Source organism: Microtus pennsylvanicus, chromosome 21 (assembly GCF_037038515.1).
Source record: "Microtus pennsylvanicus isolate mMicPen1 chromosome 21, mMicPen1.hap1, whole genome shotgun sequence".
NCBI classification, from domain to species: domain Eukaryota; kingdom Metazoa; phylum Chordata; class Mammalia; order Rodentia; family Cricetidae; genus Microtus; species Microtus pennsylvanicus.
The window spans coordinates 26,842,808-26,861,603 of NC_134599.1; the positions used below are offsets into that span (position 1 = coordinate 26,842,808).

The window sequence follows — 18,796 nt, forward strand, 5'->3', positions numbered from 1 at the left end:
GGGATGCTTTGGGCGTGGTGCAGTTGAAGTGTTCCAACACTCAATAGAGACGTGCCTAAGGGACAGGACCTGATTAGTTTATGGTCTGGTTTCACATCCATCTAGCAAAGGCATGAACTGTGTACTCACTAACAGAATAACCTCCCTCTTGTTTCCAGAACGGCCTTCAATGCTATTCCTGTTATTAGGTTGCATTTTAATCCCTAGGTCAGCTAAAAAGTTCATCTAACCTACTTCCCCATTGTGTATCAGAGACACTAAAAAGCCTTAGTCCCTCCAGTTTTGCTTTGCAAAAAAAGGTTTAAGTCTTCTCAGAATTTCTGTGCTTTTTATCCTGTCTTGGGTTCTTGGTTTATCACATTCCTAAGGCATGGAGATTGGAACCTATATGGAGGAATTTCTACACCAAATGTACCTAACTTTTGGGTTTCATACATAAAGCACTGAGCTGGGCAGTGGTCGGGCACACCTTTAATCCCAGCACTGAGGGAGCAGAGGCAGGCAGATCTCTGGTGTGGGAAGTCCTTCTGTATATGTGTTGCTTTTATTAGTCAATGAATAAAGAAGCGGGCTTGGCCTGTAATAGGGCAGAGTAGCTAGGCAGGGAAAAATAAACTGAATGCTGGGAGAAAGAAGGCGGAGTCCCAAGATGCCATGTAGCTGCCAGAGGGGAAAGATATAAGCTGCCAGTTGGAACCTTGCCGGTAGACCATGAGCCTCGTGGTAAAATATAAAATAATGGAAATGGTTAAATTAAGCTAGCAATACACTTAAACTATTGGCTAAGCAGTGTTTTAATTAACATAGTTTCTGAGTGATTATTTTGGGAGTCTGGGCTGCTGGGAAACAAACAAGCAGCCTCCTACTACAGATCTCAGTGAGTTCCAGGTCAGGCTCCATAGCTACAGAGAAACCCTGTCCTGAAAAAACCAAAACCAACAACAACAACAGAAAAAAACCCCCAACCAAACAAAAAGCACTGAACCTGAGGGTGGGGGTCTTTATAGATGTGGTTAAGTTTAAACACGGTCGTTCATGTTGTTAACTTTAGGATGACTCGAACCATGGAACCAATGGCAAGGAAGATCTTTAAAGGAGTTTTAGCAGCTGAACTTGTGGGTGTTTTTGGAGCTTATTTTTTGTTTAAAAAGATGAACTCGAGCCAAGGTAAACATCATTCAGTGGTTAATCTTTTCTAGCTGGGTATGTACGAAATGCTCAGTGCATTTCTGGGCAAAATGTTTTTTAGATTGAAGCTATTAGACATTTTTATGGGCAAGGTGCTGGGAGAGCAAGGTGTTTGTTATTGTAGAGTAGGCAACTCACATCCGACTTGCAGACTAGGAGCCTGCGTTTTGCTGGGGAAGGTAGAACAAGTGTCCCTGTTCTGGCTCAGCACGGAATGGCTCTGCAGAAGTGAGCGGAGGGAGGCAGCCTGGCCTGCATTTTACTTGTTTGGTAATCCTAGGAAGAGGTGGCACTGACCCTAGGCCACAGAACTGCTTCTCAGCATTAGCAGCAGCACTGAAACTGTCTTCCCTGCTGTTCCTGAAGACAGTGGAGTAATTTATTGGCTTTTATGATTAGTAAGTGTTATTACTTCCTTCTCCAACTAAAGCAGGGAACAGCCCCAGGGCAGTGATTTATCCTTAAAGCTAGTCATTGGTCATCCTCAAAGTACTTCATTAGGACACTGTGTCCAGGGTGCTACTGATGTTCAAAGTCTTTAAAGGAATATGAGTATAAAGGCTGTATTTTAAGATGAATGTATTTTATATCTTATTCTCCAAGATTTAGTTCTTAGATTAGTAGAGGGACCTTAATACAAAATTCTAAGACACTAATATACTAAATTGTGGCTCAATAGGTTACTAAAATTACTTTTTTTTTTAAATGTCAGATTTCAGGCAAACAATGAGCAAGACATTCCCCTTCATCTTGGAAGGTATGTTTTTCTTCAAGTAAAAATTCACGCGCAAAACAGCCTGTAAATTCTGTGGTATTTTTACAACTTTGGACTAAATGCCTTTGTGGTCAGTTTCCAACACTAGCGGCCTCCTGAGAGTACAGTAAGGACTCACCCAGTTACTTAGGACAGTTAGCTCTGGGCTTCATTCTTGTTACTTCTTCTGTTGAACCCCAGGCTTTACAAATGCTGGGCAAGCGTTCCGTCAGAGTTATATGCCCCACCCGACAGGAGCCTTTCAGTGGTTAAGAATAGATTCCAGAATGAGACCTAGGATGGCGGTGGACATAGCCATGGGTGGCTTAAGGCTACTGCTAGGAAAGACTTTTCCTCAGGCTCGGCTTCTCTGTGGAAAGAGCTCATGCCTACCTCAGGACAGTTAAGGCTGGACAGGACGCCGCCACACTTACCTAAGCCAAGCATCCACCAAGTGGCCCAACAAGCAGCTCATTGCTGTTCGGGGCTTGCCTGTGAACAAGGAGCCCTGCTGCCCCTTTCGTCTTGTTATGGAAGTAGTTTTTCAATATAAGTTTAACTCTTTGTATGACTTTATACATGACAGCATTTTGTTTCTATAGTTTATTACAAATCCATGGAACGGTCTGGAATGTATGGAGTGAGAGAGAAAGATCAAGAAAAGTGGTTGGATAGCAAGAATTAAGGGTGAGTAGAATCTTCATTTATTATTCACTCCGAAGCAGTCATTTCCTTTGCCTTTTGGATTTTTGAGGGATTTTCATCTTCCTTTTGAAATTTTTCTTTTTCTTGATGATGCTTTTCACATCTCTGTTGTGCAGCCAATCATCACGCTCAGCTTCCCACTTGAGCTGTTTGAAGCCTTGGAGGGAGATGAAAGATGAGCCTATGTCACTGTGGGCTCGACTCCCACAGACAGTCCTCCCGAGCGGGACTGCATCTTAGGGCGCATGGCCTGTGCTCTCCCACCCCACCCTCCCCCGCTGTGGAAACCCGCTGTTGGGTGCTCTCCTGTGTTTTCTAACAGGAGCATTTGACAAATGAAACAGTATGGAAGGTCTTATACTGAAGAGATTTTTCTTTTCTATTTTTATGAAAAATAGAAACTAGTAACATCAGAAATTTAAAAATGTCTTCAAGCATATAAGAGTAAACCTTTAGCCAAGTCAAAATAAAAGACTGACTCTCCAAGAAAAAATGTTTTGAGTCTGTAGTCTGTTTGTGTGGTTTAAATGTCTTGCTATGTGACAAGCAAGTTTTCTGCCACCTAGGGACATCTACAGGGAAATACCAATTAAAACGCTTGACTAACAAACTCAAGGCAACCTGGTAGTGTACACTTATAATCCTATTGCTTACAAGGTGGAGAATCAAGCTATCAAGGCCAGCCTGAGCTACTGAGTGAGTTTAAGGAAGCCTGGGTTACACCCCACCCCACAGGGGGAGTGGGGGGTGGATCAATTTACTTACTTGCATTGTCTTTGTTAGCCATGGCGTTCATGCCAATATTATCAAACTTGGATCCCATGTTTTCATCCAACAGATGGCCAAACTTAAAAGGGAGAAAAAAAAAAAGAAACAGTGAGGAAGGTTAGGAGAAAACTTGAAAAGAATGTAAACAGCTACTCTCTAGTCATCGCGTTAGCTACCTCCTCAGCAGAGACAAACAGGCTGGAGTCATCGAATCTTTTCTTCTTTTTCTTTGATCCTAAAAAAAAAAAAATTGTGTGTAGGTTTTTCAAAGTGTGTGCCTATTTTTCAGATTTGGTTGCTGTTCAGGATTTATCCTCAGAAGAAACCAACAGTATCGCTCAGGATTAAAATTCCACAGGTGACATGGATGGAGTTCGTAATATGTGAAGCAAACTATACATTATAATTCAGGTCTTATTCTTTGGACTTGAAAAGTTGACTGACAATATGTTTATTGTGCTATCAATAAATGTTTGTTTATGCTATTAAAAATAAAATATCTAATAAAACTCACCTATAGTTTAATCTATAAACCTTTCAAGGAAGCTAAAGTATAGAACAGCGCTCACATATAACTGGACTCTATAAACATAACTAAAAAGACCATCTGGAGATACTTATTGTGAGAGGGAGGAACTTGAGACAAAACCGGGATGCATGTGAGAAACAGGTTTTCATGTTAAAAAACTATTTATCCACCTTTCTTGGCTGGGGAGATGGTTTAACCGGCACACTAGCCTTACAAGTGTGTCGGTCAGGGTCCAGATCTCAGAAGTCTTGTAAAAACCTACTGCAGTGGCTGTAATCTCAGTGATGGTGAGGTAGGAGGCAGAGGCAGGTGGGTGCCTAGGATCTCCTGGAGCAGTTAGCCTGGCCTGTCTGGTGAAATCCCAAGCCTACGAGAAACCTTTGTCTTAAACAGAAGGTGGAAGATGCCTGAGAACTGATACTTTAAGAAAAAAACCTTTTAAATGGTATCAAACCAACTTCTAAACATATATTTCCCAAAATAGTAACTGATAATACTTTTCACGTGGCAGATGCTATGATTTGAAGAGATTTAAATGCATTTTCTTACCTTGAAACGACCCAGCAAAGTCAATATTATCTTCATTCTTTCTCTTGCTTTTTTTAGTACTGGCTTTGGAGTCGACGTCATCAAATTCTGTTACCCAAGAAAGTTTACTATTAAGCCATTTTAAAAATAAGCCTGGAAAATACCAGTTCAATGTATGCTACCGTCTAGTACAACAGGCGGCCTGGCATGTCTGTTCCATGTGGGTTCACAGCTCTCCAGTCCCAACAGAATGGGCCTGGAGGATACAGGATGCTCCAGTCTCTAAGAGTGCCTGATGTAGTTTGCAAGAACGTAATTTACTCAGTGGCCATTAGTAAGACTAAACAACACTTCCGTAAATAAGAAACATTTGCTGCTGAGGTCCATAAGATGCAAAGCAGGGCACACTAGCGGGCGGTGAAAGGGCAAGAGGAACCGCGGTACACACACAACTGTGGCTGCTCCCTACATCTGTAGTTTCCATTTTTCACCTGTCCACCCGAGCTATACGACAATATGAACAGTGACTTTGGGGGGTAAACAGCTCATCACTCCTCCTTTCCTTCTTCAGGAGTGCTGAGGCTCCAAACTGGACCTCACACAGTCTAGGACACACTCTACCACTGAGCCACACCACCAGTCCCTTATACTAACGTCAAACAGAGGCCACAATACAGCTCAACTGAAACTGTTATAGAGATGTTGTTGGTTAAAGCTAAAATTCAACACTGACATGTGTCTTACTTAGATACAGAAACCTATATTTAAAAAAAAAAACCTGTATTTGTCTAGGAATTAACAAGAAAGCTACGTAATTTGTGGTTTATTTATTTTTTGTTTTTCTTTTTTTTTCTTTTTCTTTTTGGTTTTTTTCGAGACAGGGTTTCTTTGTGGCTTTGGAGCTTGTCCTGGAACTAGCTCTGTAGACCAGGCTGGTCTCGAACTCACAGAGATCGGCCTGCCTCTGCCTCCCAAGAGCTGGGATTAAAGGTGTGCGCCACCACCCCCTGGAAGTTTATTTATTTTTAACGTATACTCGATTACCTTCAATTTCATCATCTGACACATCCATGAATGTTCCTCCATCTTCATCAATTTCAAAGTCTTCATCATTCATACTTCCCAGGGAAACTTCATCATCATCCAGGTCACCAACCTCATCGTCACTACTTTCGGAATCTTCCAAGTTCTCCTTAGTTCCTTTCGTTTTTTTCATATTGCTAGAAAAACAAACAAACTCCACACTTGTAAAGGAAGGCAGGGTTTTCTAAAGTGTGCTCAGGACACTAAGATATACTGTTCAACTATGTAAAAGAATTACAGACTGCTCAAGGCATTCTAAAGTTCCAGAATAAAAGTCCCTAACCCAGGTTAATTTCCCCTTATGGATCAAGTAATTTCTATGGTCTGCTGTTCTAATGAGCAATAATTTATGAAGTACTGGAAAAACAGGAAAGAGAAGGTTGAGTTTTACCTGGCAAAATCAATATCGTCCTTTCCAGGCGTGAAACAGTTATCGTCTTCCAGAGTGTCTGCCCGAGAACAATATACAAATTATAAGAGAGCAAAGGACAAGAGCGATACATTATACCCCGTCGGCCGCGAGGGCGAGTCAGCACGTCACACAGCAGAATGCTGTCATCACACTCTGCCGGCGTGTCTCACACAGACCTAGGAGCTCAATGAAATCTCTAAAATGACAAAAAGACAACTTTCGTGTTTACTGTTTTACTAAGCATAGATAGGATGTGACGGTGATACCATTTCACTTGATTCCATTTCAGTTAGAAATTCTCAAGCTCTACGGATTATAAAGATGAAAACGATCAAGCAGCAGACCATTGCTACTAAAAGAATTAGGACATTATGAACAATAAAAAGTCTGTCTCATCAGAGACTTGGTCTTAGGAAGGAAACACTCTTCTTGCAAATAGAATTGTTTTACATATTGTTCAAAGCATATTTTCCAAGAATAAGATATGAGCAAGTTACTACATGCTATTTCTCAATCTTCCACTATAATCTGCAGATCAATGATTTCTAAAAACTAAGTTCACCAATGTTCTACATTTTATTAATAGTAATAATTTTATAAATTGAGTCAACAAAAACAAATTACCAATCATCTCTTCAAATTCTTCATCATCAACATCTTCTATGCTGTTTTCATCTGCACTGCGCTTCTGTTTCTCTTTAACAACCGCAGCTTTCTTATAATACCTAAATAAAATGCATATTACATATCTGCATAATTCATGACTAAAGACGAATAACTCTAAAAGTGTGTTACTGGATACTCAAATGAGTCAAATTTGTATTCAATATAAAAAGTGTTTTGAGTTAAACAAAACAGCTGTAAAGTTCTGAAATGTGAAGCTAATCATTTGCTTTACGGGGTGTCACCACGTGACCTAGGCTGGTTTGCACAGACAATCCTCCCGCCTTTGCCCCGAGTGCAGGGATCACAGCTATCCGCCGCCTTTGCCCCAAGTGCAGGGATTACAGCTATCCGCCGCCTTTGCCCCAAGTGCAGGGATTACAGCTATCCTCCGCCTTTGCCTGGAGTGCAGGGATTACAGCTATCCTCCGCCTTTGCCCCGAGTGCAGGGATTACAGCTCTCTGCCGCCTTTGCCCCGAGTGCAGGGATCACAGCTCTCTGCCGCCTTTGCCCCGAGTGCAGGGATTACAGCTCTCCACCGCCTTTGCCCCGAGTGCAGGGATCACAGCTCTCCGCCGCCTTTGCCCCGAGTGCAGGGATTACAGCTCTCCGCCGCCTTTGCCCCGAGTGCAGGAATTACAGCTCTCCGCCGCCTTTGCCCCGAGTGCAGGGATCACAGCTCTCCGCCGCCTTTGCCCCGAGTGCAGGGATCACAGCTCTCCGCCGCCTTTGCCCCGAGTGCAGGGATTACAGCTCTCCGCCGCCTTTGCCCCGAGTGCAGGGATTACAGCTCTCCGCCGCCTTTGCCCCGAGTGCAGGGATCACAGCTCTCCGCCGCCTTTGCCCCGAGTGCAGGGATCACAGCTCTCCGCCGCCTTTGCCCCGAGTGCAGGGATTACAGCTCTCCGCCGCCTTTGCCCCAAGTGCAGGGATCACAGCTCTCCGCCGCCTTTGCCCCGAGTGCAGGGATTACAGCTCTCCGCCGCCTTTGCCCCGAGTGCAGGGATTACAGCTCTCTACTGCCTTTGCCCCGAGTGCAGGGATTACAGCTCTCCGCCGCCTTTGCCCCGAGTGCAGGGATTACAGCTCTCCGCCGCCTTTGCCCTTTTCAAGCTGGTTCTTCAAACTCATCTTTGTGGCATCAGAGGCTAAAGGTGTATGTAGGATGTCGCCTAGCATGAACAAGGCCCCGAATCTGATCCCCCACAACCCACAAACAATAACCTCAACACTCATTGTCTAAGCATGAGAATATAGTGGTTCCATGTGACCTCAAATCCTAACAGTTCATCAGCTCACCCACGGCACAGTAAACCCAACATTTCCCAGATAGCATCACACTCACTGTGAAATTATTCACACTTAAGTTTATTTATTTTTTTTAAAGCAATATAAATTTAACTAGTCAACCAGATAAAGACAGTAAAAGCAGCAGCAGTGATTTCTGAGCTCACTGCAGCTTCACAGTGCACTTCATCAGTTCTACCAGAAGAGTCAAGGTCCAGATAATGACTCCCGAGTTACTGCTGTACTAAACTCACAGATGAAGGCTATGAAGGAATCACTACTTAATACAAGAAAGAAACCAGGTGTGATAGCATGTTTATAATCACGTCTGGGAGACGGAGGCAGGAGGATCACAAGTTGGAAGCCAGCTTAGGCAATACAGTTCCGAAGAAACGAAAGCCTAAAGTTTCACAAAGTCAGATTCAGAAACCAAATTGTATATTCCATTATTAAAATCCTCAAGCTGACCAATTTCACTAAGGTTTTGAGGAATAGCAGAGCCAGTAAATTTCCTTTGAAAAGAAATGGACATATAACCTGATCTTTTCATAATTGCCCAATATCAATAAAGCACTGTATCCAATATTAACATTCAGACATTCCCCAGGGATGCTGTACCACCTTACCTGTAGAAAAACACTTCATCCACTGGGATCTGGCTTTCTTCTTTTGCAAGGAACTCTTTACTATTCACTGCAGAAACAAGACATTTTGTTATGACGTTTCCCTGTGCCGCCCCAGCTCTCGGGCTATAGCTAACACACCGGCAGAGTGAAATCTTAAAAAGATGACAGTGGTGGAAAGAGGTCCAGCAGTGTAGTAGGGAAGAACTGGCAAAGCCGGGAGGTGATGGCGCACGTCTTTAATCCCAGCACTTGGGAGGCAGAGGCAGGTGGATCTCTGTGAGTTTGAGGTCAGTATGGTCTATAAGAGCTAGTTCCAGGACAGGCTCCAAAGTCACAGAGAAACCTTATATCGAAAAACAAAACAAACAAACAAAAAAAGGGGAATAGCAGGCAGAACATAGGCACAGTAGAAAATGTATTCTCTTATTATTCTCCAACTGTACTCAAGGCACAAGTTTCAAGAGAAACAGACATTATTTGAAAAGATTTATTTATATGTATGTGTGGGCATGGGCCTGAGACTGCACAGGTGTTAGATCTCCCTAGAGCTGATGCTACAGGTAGTCACAGATGAGATATCCAGTGTGGGCACTGAGAACCAAACCTGGGTCCTCTCCCAGAGCAGCAAGTACTCCTAACCACTGAAGGCCTCAAGGAGTTCTGAAGTTGCTAACCCTACTTGTTTTGCTTTTGAGACAGGGCCTTCTATAACTCAGGCTGTCCTTAACCTCAGTGTAGTACTGAGGATGATCCTAATTCCTGATTCTCCTGCCTCTACCACTCACAGGCAGGATTGTAGCATAATCTGGTTGTCTTAGAAGAAAAGTACAATAATGCTTCTAATTCTAAAGACAGGAAGTAATCATTAACAGAACTTTTCATAATTTTACTTAATTCTTCAGACACTAACAAAGAATTGAAAAATATAATTTTTTTCTATAGAACTAAAATTTCTGACTTGATTTAAAGATTAGGCTTACGCCGGGCAGTGGTGGTGCACGCCTTTAATCCCAGCACTCGGGAGGCAGAGGCAGGCGGATCTCTGTGAGTTCGAGGCCAGCCTGGTCTACAGAGCTAGTTCCAGGACAGGCTCCAAAGCACAGAGAAACCCTGTCTCGAAAAATAAAAAAAAAAAAAGATTAGGCTTACAATTCCCATTTCCTCTGAGTAATCCTATCAACATTTCTAGATTTCTGAGATGTTGGCGGGGAATAACTACAACTTCCACGGTAATCCTAATGTCTGAGTAAGATGAGGGCGAGATGTGGCGTGTGAAGAAATGTCCTCTCTGCATAGAGAAGATCGGTACCAATTCCAGGACACCACCCACACCAACAACGCTCCGTGTGGAAAAGTCAGCTGTGCATTTTTGCTTTCCCCAGCCAGTACGAGGTACTCGGAGAGTCTGAGACGGTCTGAACTGCAGCTGATATGAATTATACATGTGGGTTACTGACAGAGCTATGTGATAAGAGCAAGACAGAATGGTGTAACTGTTGAGGCTGGGGAATGGCTGTCAGAGGGTTGCTAATTTTACTCACTTTGGATATGCTTGAACTTTTTAATATGATAAAGTGAGTCAAAGAATATAATTTGTGTTGCACTATCTTTTGTATCCTTTTGGTTTCAACTGCCCCGGCTCAGTGCTTACCAGCAAGATTACGGACGTCCTTTATAAAATGCTTCCTTTTCGGCTGCATCACGACACTGTCGGTATTTTCTGGAATGTAAATCACAGCAGTCTGATGTAGTTGTAGATTCATCACTCACTAAACGAAAGTTGTTAACTGGAAGCATACCTTTGCCTTTGTGTAGCTTTGGGTTTCGGTATACAAATCGATCCAAGAACCTCATGAGTGTGAAATCCTGCAGTGGGTCCCCTGAATACTGAATAAAATTTCCCTGAAAGGTGGGAAAATGGGGAAGAGTTTACGGGTCTAGTAAAAGAAATAAATAAATAGCCTACATATCCAAATAAGAAAACCAGGAAAGCCTAAGTTGCAGTTCTTCATATCCGAGGCGCATAGGAACAATAACCCTTCAGATATTCTTCTCATTACACCATACTAAAACACTAAACACACACACTCTATTATGCGCTGGTAGTTTTATAGGTAGTATTTATAATGTAGACTATGTAAGCATGATGAGACCAAACACTGAAAAAGTCAGCCAGGGATCAGAGGAGAACAAGCTTCTCCAGAAGGGCCAGCTCACAATAAGTAGCTGCAGTGGCTGAGGTGCTATATTTCCCTTCCCCCAGAGCAGGAAGTTCTCTGTCGTTGTTCTCTGTGTCAAACAAGTCACTGGTCCTCAACAATGGCAGAAAATATCAGATTCTACATGTCGGGGAAACTGTGCCATCAATTACTGATGATCAAAACTACAATACTTACATATTTTAAAGAGTATTTTAGACTCACCTCAAGGATAGTCTTAGCAAAAAGGGCCACAGAAGGGTGGAAATGCTCAGATAACTATAAAGAAAAAATGTGAATGTCATTATTCCTATGGTCAATATTTAGCAAAATTACAGGTTATTTGAGAAAAATCTAGGAAACTGAAACTTAACCTAATACATAAAAAAAGTGATTCTCAAACATTTGGGTTTCCAAATCACATGTACACTTAGAAATCTGAGATTTTAAGAGCTTCCACCTAAGTGGGTTATTTTTATATTTACTTTATTAGAAATTATAACAGGAAATTTTTAAATGCTTATAGTTCAATGAAATTAATAAATCCAGAAGCCGGAGAGATGGCTTAGCAGGTCAGAGTGGCTGATGTTCTTGCAGAGGTCCTGGGTTCAGGTCCCAGCACCCACATGGCTGGTGACTCACTACTGCCTGTAACTCCAGTTCCTTCTGTCTTCCTTGGGAACCAGGTATGCACGTAGGTAGACTTATATACATGTAAGCAAAATACTCATATGCATAAAATGAAATAATACATAATATACACACTAGATATTTATGTAAACATGTTCATGAAAAATCAGTATTTTTTTTCAGAGCAAAAATTATAAAATTAAGAAGCATTAACTCATTTTGGAAATAATAGTTAACTACTATTTTTACTATGTTGTCCATTATGGGAATAATAGTTAACTACTATTTTTGTGTTTACTAAGTAGAACAAAATGCATTTTAAAATCTTTTCCTGAATTCCATACTATTTGAACATATATGAAGAGAATCTAGCCTCAAACAGATCTATGGTTGAAAATGAATTTATCAAGTCTTTCACCTGCATGTAGATTTCCTTCTGGGATGTTATACTGAAAGGGAAATTAACTGCAGAGTAGAATCAGCCATACCAACTGGCCTTGGGCATTTGTTATTTAAGTTAGCTGGTCTACCAAGAACGTAGACCTTACCTACATATGAATGCGCCACACTGTACACTGGACATTTGAAAAACACTGGATGAGTTGGCAGTTTCTCCAAACTACACAAGATTCCACTGTTGGTGTAATCACTAATTTTATCAGCAATCTTTGTACAGAGGTTTGATCCCATGGGATTATTGTGGAAGCCTAACGTTTCATCTTTGTGAGAGTGAATTCTGTCACTTACAACAAATACTATTAGTTGTTTTGCCTGAAGCAAAAAAAAAAAAATCAATTACTTCATTTACAGGCAAATGCGTCTCAGAGTCCACAGCTTGCCAGTCTATCAGGAACAGCTGACCAAGATCTACCTTGGACACAGTTTGACCTTCACCCTCAGGTGCACAGCAGGAGTGGGTACCCATATACACAGGGAACATCGGCATGTATTTCAGGTCAAGATAATGAAAGCAATACTTGCTTTATTATTCTCAAGTGATACTGGCTTTCCCCCTCCCCTTTATACTCCAAGTACAAGCAGAGAAAAAGATAACGAAATTTAATGGCTACAAACACAGGTGGGTGTCACCATCTTTAACTATCAGGGCACTAGCAGTGCACCCCATCTTCTGTTTGAATCACCTGTGCTACAGTTAGCGTATTGACAAAGAAGATGACACCCTGTTATTACCAGGATAGGAGCTGTGAACTCGGGGCCTCAATGGAGTAGTGTGAGGCTCTGTGGTCACACTGCAAGGATTAGGTGCAATGCAACAATCTATGCTCTTCTTAATTGTAAGCCAGGTATGGCATTTTTATTTACATGCCTATCAGTTAGACGTTTCTGTAAAATAAACATACAACACTATATTTTGTTCATGTGAAATTTCACATTAATTCTGTCACTTGCAAGAAAAGTTTCAATGTGTTATAAGGCATGAAAGCAAGATTATGTGCCACAAACAAATGAAAAGGTAGACGGCATTATTTTACCTTTCTGAGCTCCCAAAGACTTGTGTTTTCAGCTCCACAGAACAGAGGATTTCTACTGAATGGATCGTACGTCTTTAACAGCTTGCTACCTACGAATAAAGTATTTTGAAATGCTTTACTCCTAGCTGAAGAAGAGACTTCAAACAATTATAACCAACATTCTCACAGACAGACCAATCTTCAAAACTGTTAGTAGTTCAGTAATCTAATCTTAGATTAAAAAATGCAAAGTCTCTATAAACTTTGTAACATACTGGCCCTGACTGCAGAATGATCAATCTCCACAGTAGTCTTTAAGCAGCCAGAGAAAGCGCTAAGAAAGATGGAAATAAGACCTACAGGGACAAGTCTAGCGTATTTTGGTGCTGCAGTTTTCCAAATCCTCGCTACTAAACTACATTCAGGAATCTTTTTCTTGGAATAGATTTGCATGTTTGCAGAGATAAAAGATTAAATATTCCTTTTCCATTCTACTTTTATTTATTGTGTGTGTATGAGTGTGCACGTGCCACTGGATGTGGAGACCAAAAGACAATTTTCAGAAGCCAGGTCTCCTTCCAGTACAAAATGTGCGTCCCAGGGATTGGAATTAGGCCATAAGGCATGGCAGCAAATGCCTTTCCCTTTCCTTGGTGAGTTATCTCACTGGCACTAGAAATTAACATTTTAAGCATGATTTTTGAAATACACTATTAATTGTATAGCCCTAACAAATGCTCTCCATCCTCGTAAAAGATGACAGTTTGTGCTTTATATAGGTAAATCCTTCCTGACAACTACCAGCATCTCTTTAACATATCTGGAACAGAAATTTAAAGCTGAATTACTTTAGCCATGAACCACCCCCACCTACCCCAGCACCTACAACTGCCTGCAAGTCCAGTTCCAGGGTATTCATGCTTTCTTCTCACTTCCTGGTCAGTAGGCATGCATGTGAGCATAGACATATATACTAAAGGCTAAACACACAGACACATGAAATAAAACATTTAAAACAAAACCTTGCTTAAAGAAACTGCAAAGGGTGAATATCATGGCCACAAAAAAATTGATAAAGGTCACAGAGATTGGATCAACTACAGTTCCATTCAGAAATCCAACCTCTCGTGAGCCACGTGTGGGCATCTGCATGTGCTCTGCCTGAGGGGCCTCACTGGCATAAACTCCCATTTAAAACCGGAAGAAATGACTCACAGCGCATCAAGCATTTCATTGTTTAGTCCACCTAATTTCCACAGCTCTAAAAGGCATCTGCTTTGATTTCAAATATTTATTTAAATCATGTAGTTCTGTTAATAAAAATTATCTGTGATTTCCTACTATTAAAATTTTATGGTTGCAAATTGTAAATGTAGTTCAGTCATATAATGCTTGCTCAGTACACCCAAAGTCTATGGGTTCCACCTCCAGCATATTCTCTCATTCTCTCTCTCTCTCTCTCTCTCTCTCTCTCTCATACACACACACACACACTCACACACACAAATGCACGCGCACTTGCTTGACTATGAAGGTGAAAGGAAACTTATTCCTTCATTTAGCTAAAGCCCCTCACCCTTCAGGTTGTCAAAGTGCACCCAGGAAGCGGTCTTGGGTTTCTCCTCTTTGCTGCCCGCAGTCCCGGTGTCTTCGGCTCCGACTTCCTTCACTGCATCAACTGCTGTTTCTTTGTCTGCGTCAGTGAACTTTTCTACATCACTGTCATCTCCCACGTCAACAAAGTTTTCTTCATCAGATTCCTAACAAAATGGATCAAGGGCTGTTAACTAACAGGAGCTGCAGCAAAGCCACATTCATCTACATGATGTAGTCTCAGAGAAGACTCACTTACGGCAATTCTGGTAATGCGTGAAAACACCAAGGAAAATCAAGGTCAGAACGCTGCTCACAATGAAAAGGAAGATTATATTCTTTCTTCTTAAACACAAGAGAGCCAGATTCTGAACCAGAGTTTAGAACTGAGCCCTCAAATGTTTTCTGTATTGTAAATAATATGGGCAGGTGTTATTACTATTTATTTCCCTTTCTTCCTTCCTTTCTTTCCTTCCTTCCTTTCTTTTTTCTGAGACAGGGTTTCTCTGTAGCTTTGGAGCCTGTCCTGGAACTAGCACTTGTAGACCAGGCTGGACTTGAACTCACAGAGCTCCCTCCATTTGCCTCTGCCTCCCGAGTGCTGGGATCAAAGGTGTGCACCACCACGGCCTGGCTTTTATTTCCATTTCATAACTGAGGAAACATGCTGAAAAGATCTATTTGCTTTATAATCACCCATAACTACCTCATATGATGGCAATTTCTATTGTAGTGCAGCTTACTATGCAATAAATAGGGGAGTCAAGCAACCTGCCCTTCTAGCTAGCTGTACCCCAGGCAGTGAAATCTAGCTCTGTCCAGTTCTAGAACTCACACTCTCTCAAGAGAAATGGCGTTACCATCAGTAAAGAAAAGCACCCCCCAAGCCAGCCCCCCAGGGTCAAGAAGCAGTAAAAACCATACCGGATGATCATCCAGTTGGCTTCTTAAATCTGGTTTTGCTTTAAGGATCTCCGACACAAGATACAGGGCCCCGCAGATGAACGGCGGCATCTGAGTGCAGGTAACCTGAAGCAATCGTTTCACAAACGCCTTCACCCGGCGCAAAACGATGTCCGCTTTCAGAGATTTGTAGACGAGGTTAAGAAACATCGCTTGCTTCGAACATGTTGTCAACCCTGGATCCAACATCTTTCTGCAACATGAAACCAAGGTCAAACGTTCAATCATAGGATCATCTTCACATCCAGGGGTCACAGTTTAGAGACTTCATGACCAATTGTAACAATCTCATCTTCGTTAGGGATAAATTTCTTGCTTATGTTAGAATAAGAGACTATTTATTCTGTCTTCTCAGATAAAATGCAAATCAATGACCCCAAGAGAAAGAACACAAAGGAGAGAAGTCATGAGCCCCTTGTTTTGTGACTGTTCTCTAATTGTTATACCTAATTGTGTAGTTTTTATATAGATAAGAGCCCCACCTGAAAGGTTAACAGAAGCCAAACAATAAAATCTGATACTCATTCAATCTGCTTTTAATCAGTTCTTGGAAGGCAGAGCAGGCCGCTCTCGTGGAGCTCTAGGCTAGCCTGATTCCATAGCAAATTCAAGGCAAGCCAGGGCTACACAGCAGGTTTCCACGCATTCATACACCACAGAGCTATGCGCTTACCTGTACAATGCTGTATAATACCGATCGGATAGCGTCTGCTGAGAATTCATTACTTGGAAAAGCAGCATTAAAGCCTGCACACTGGTACTGAAATTTACAACATGCAACACTTTGAATAAGGTGTCCACCTGTTCCCTCACCCTGTCGTCACCCGTCTGGGAATAAGGGTATGCCCTGTTCACTCCTGTTAGAATGGCGCTCAGCATTTTTGATTCAATGTCTTTCTTCTTGATACAAGTCCGAAAGAAACAAAAATAAAGAGTTATCAATTTGTTAGACAACTCACTTTCTTCATGGGACAGGACCATTTGGTTTAAAAAGCAAATCGCATAATACTGAGCTTTGGCGCTGATATTGGAGCGAAAGAGCAGCCGTTCTATTTCTCCGCACACGACCCCTTTCATGTTGGGATGCTTCCGCAGTAACACCTCTAACAGATGGGACGCTTTCGTGGCGATCTTGTTCTGAGGGTCTCCCAGCTTGTTTACCACCTGAACCAGGAGAGCCTTCTCCTCCTCAGGCTTATCGCACAGCAGCTCATGAGCAGCCACGAGGGCCCGGGTCCGAGTGGTGACCAGGGAATCGTGACTTAGAGTTTCTAGGACCTGCACGAACTCCGCTACTAGCTGCTTCAGCTGGTGTTCGTAATACCACAGGATGAGCCTTCGATCTCTCGAGTCTTTGTTGCCGCTGGACAGCTCCTCCAGTCTGTGCAAAGGATGCTGGCTGAAGGCCCGCAGCTTCCGACTGTCCGGAAGCAGGTCTGTAATGAGTAGCTCCTTGAATGTATCCAGAGCCTGGAGGCACTGCTGCTTGCTGCCCTTCTTCTTCACGAGGCCCAGGAGGGTTTCTACAAACTGGAGCGTGTGCACAGCATCATCCTGGATCAGGAGGATCATGGCCGCCATCCTGTCACCTAGTGTCCCTGACGACACAATTGCCTTCATCCAGGTGGAAGAGCCTCCCTTTTGATTACTTGTCTTATTTTTGAATAAGCTGACTTCGTGCTCATACAGCTTCTGAGCCAGGGCTTTGTATTTCGCCACCACATCGCGAGGCTGGGGCTCCGAAGAGCAGTCGTTGCTGTACTCCATGTCGTACCACTTGCCTCCAGGCTTCAGTAACAACGTTTGCCGCTCAAGAAATTCGAAGACGTTGGGTTGTTTATCTTTCTTGAGTGCAGGGATAGTACTGCTATCAGAATGCTGTTCTGGTACATTCTGACTTTTCACCTTCTTTTCTGATGTATTTTTACTTTCTATTGCTTTTTGTTTTTTATTTTCTACCTTCTGTATTTTTGCTTCCTTTTTGCTATCATTTTCTTTTTCATCTGGTTCATCCTCTTCAATCAAAGACTTTGCGTATTTGGCCAAGTTAAGATTTTGGATAAATGCCTCCAATTCGCCTTGCTGAAGATCGTCAATTGTTCCTTTTTTGCCTCCATCCACCACTTCCTCATTTTCGTCCAAAGTAGCCAGCATAAGGTAATCTTGCTGCAGAAACAGAAAAAAACGTTAAAACTATACCACAAACCCAGAACTGCAGGAAGAACTTCATCACAACTGGATTAATACACCACTGCCTGGGAAAGTCACAGATAGCCAACAAGAAAGTGTTGCCGAGGACATGTAGACTATAGGAAAAGAAGGTTCTCAGAGAAAAGACGCTCACGCTGATAGCCACAGAAATCCAATGAAAATTCCAACGACACATGCATTTGTAACGTATCAGGTGAGCAAAGGCAAAAGTTTATGTGAGAGGGCATGGGGCCGTTCAGCAGGTCAAGCCCTTGCCAAGCAAGCACAGCCACCGGAGTTCGATTCCCGGAATCCACATAAAGGAGAGAATCGACTCCACAAAGTTGTCCTTTGATTTCCATACACGAGTACCAACGAACATACAGCACTCCCTCCATTAATAAATAAAAAAACACTTTATGAGTAGCGCAGGTATGAAAAGGCGCTTCCATCAAAGGCTATTGTAAACTTGCAGGTCCTTCTGGCAACTTCAATCCAACCGATAAGGCATTTCTCTTTTAACCCGGCAGATTCGGATTAGGCATACTCTAGCGTTCCAAAGTTAAGTCCACGAGGTTGGGACAAGTAAGTTTTCTCCTACCTGACGGGCGTGACGGCTACGCCACGCTAATAACAAGCTCGCCCACAAGTCAAGGAAGCATAGGCCGGGCGGTGGTGGCGCACGCCTTTAATCCCAGCACTCGGGAGGCAGAGGCAGGCGGATCTCTGGGAGTTCGAGGCCAGCCTGGTCTACAAGAGCTAGTTCCAGGACAGGCTCCAAAGCCACAGAGAAACTCTGTCCCGAGAAACAACAACAACAAAAAAGGCATAAACCCAGGAGAAAACATGCAATCCGGCTACTTTTATTCCACCGAAGAGCAGCTAAAGGCGTGGGAAGCGCTCAGAACAAGTCGGAGGCTGGGCTGCGGGTCCCACACTCCCGGCAGCCGTGCGCATCCCCTTCCCCGGAGCCTGCGGCTGGTACCTTGGTGCCTCCGAGGCGTAACACCTCCTCCAGAGAGAAGCCATCCTTGGCCTCATCGCTATCCTCCTCGTCTTCCTCCTCCGGATCTTCTGTCACCGCTTTGGGTGGCCAGGGCTGCTTGGCGTGGAACTCCAAAGGTCCCCGGCCCGCCGACATAGCTGGCAGAACACGCGAGCGCAGCCCTCAACTCACTGTCCCTTTCCGGTGACGCACTTCCGTGT

The 18,796-nt window shown here is 42.9% G+C and overlaps 2 protein-coding genes across 4 annotated transcripts in view; one reads left to right on the top strand and one right to left on the bottom strand.

The window, feature by feature from the left end:
• Cebpzos (CEBPZ opposite strand) overlaps positions 1 to 3,928 on the top strand; it is a 5,613-nt gene extending 1,685 nt beyond the window's left edge. For 2 of the 3 annotated variants that reach the window (XM_075955783.1, XM_075955782.1), the window contains exons 2-5: positions 1,052 to 1,167; positions 1,901 to 1,945; positions 2,545 to 2,629; positions 3,705 to 3,928. In XM_075955783.1, coding sequence (XP_075811898.1) covers positions 1,053 to 1,167; positions 1,901 to 1,945; positions 2,545 to 2,627 — 243 coding nt within the window. In that variant the 5' untranslated portion in view covers position 1,052 and the 3' untranslated portion in view covers positions 2,628 to 2,629; positions 3,705 to 3,928. Of the gene's footprint in view, positions 1 to 1,051; positions 1,168 to 1,900; positions 1,946 to 2,544; positions 2,630 to 2,763; positions 2,902 to 3,704 lie in introns of those variants that run through there. The other variant, XM_075955781.1, reaches the window with a different exon arrangement.
• On the bottom strand, positions 2,531 to 18,779 carry Cebpz (CCAAT enhancer binding protein zeta). Its single transcript, XM_075955775.1, has 16 exons — positions 18,576 to 18,779; positions 16,074 to 17,566; positions 15,362 to 15,593; positions 14,421 to 14,604; positions 12,866 to 12,954; positions 10,968 to 11,021; positions 10,344 to 10,446; positions 10,196 to 10,264; positions 8,545 to 8,611; positions 6,592 to 6,692; positions 5,947 to 6,004; positions 5,517 to 5,692; positions 4,494 to 4,580; positions 3,592 to 3,650; positions 3,413 to 3,494; positions 2,531 to 2,804 (listed from the first exon to the last, which is right to left on the bottom strand). The coding sequence occupies exons 1-16, from the start codon at positions 18,729 to 18,731 to the stop codon at positions 2,668 to 2,670; spliced, it is 3,147 nt and encodes a 1,048-aa protein (XP_075811890.1). The 5' UTR covers positions 18,732 to 18,779; the 3' UTR covers positions 2,531 to 2,667.
• Positions 18,780 to 18,796: the final 17 nt, after the last annotated feature.

Bases quoted from the DNA above. Each gene is read 5' to 3' on its own strand.
- Cebpz (XM_075955775.1), bottom strand. From the start codon at position 18,731: ATGTCGGCGGGCCGGGGACCTTTGGAGTTCCACGCCAAGCAGCCCTGG. The intron at 17,567-18,575 runs GTACCAGCCGCA...CTGTTTCTGCAG, and splicing joins TACGCCTCGGAGGCACCAAG to CAAGATTACCTTATGCTGGC. The intron at 3,651-4,493 runs GTAAGAAAATGC...TTTTTTTTTTAG, and splicing joins CTTTGCTGGGTCGTTTCAAG to GATCAAAGAAAAAGAAGAAA.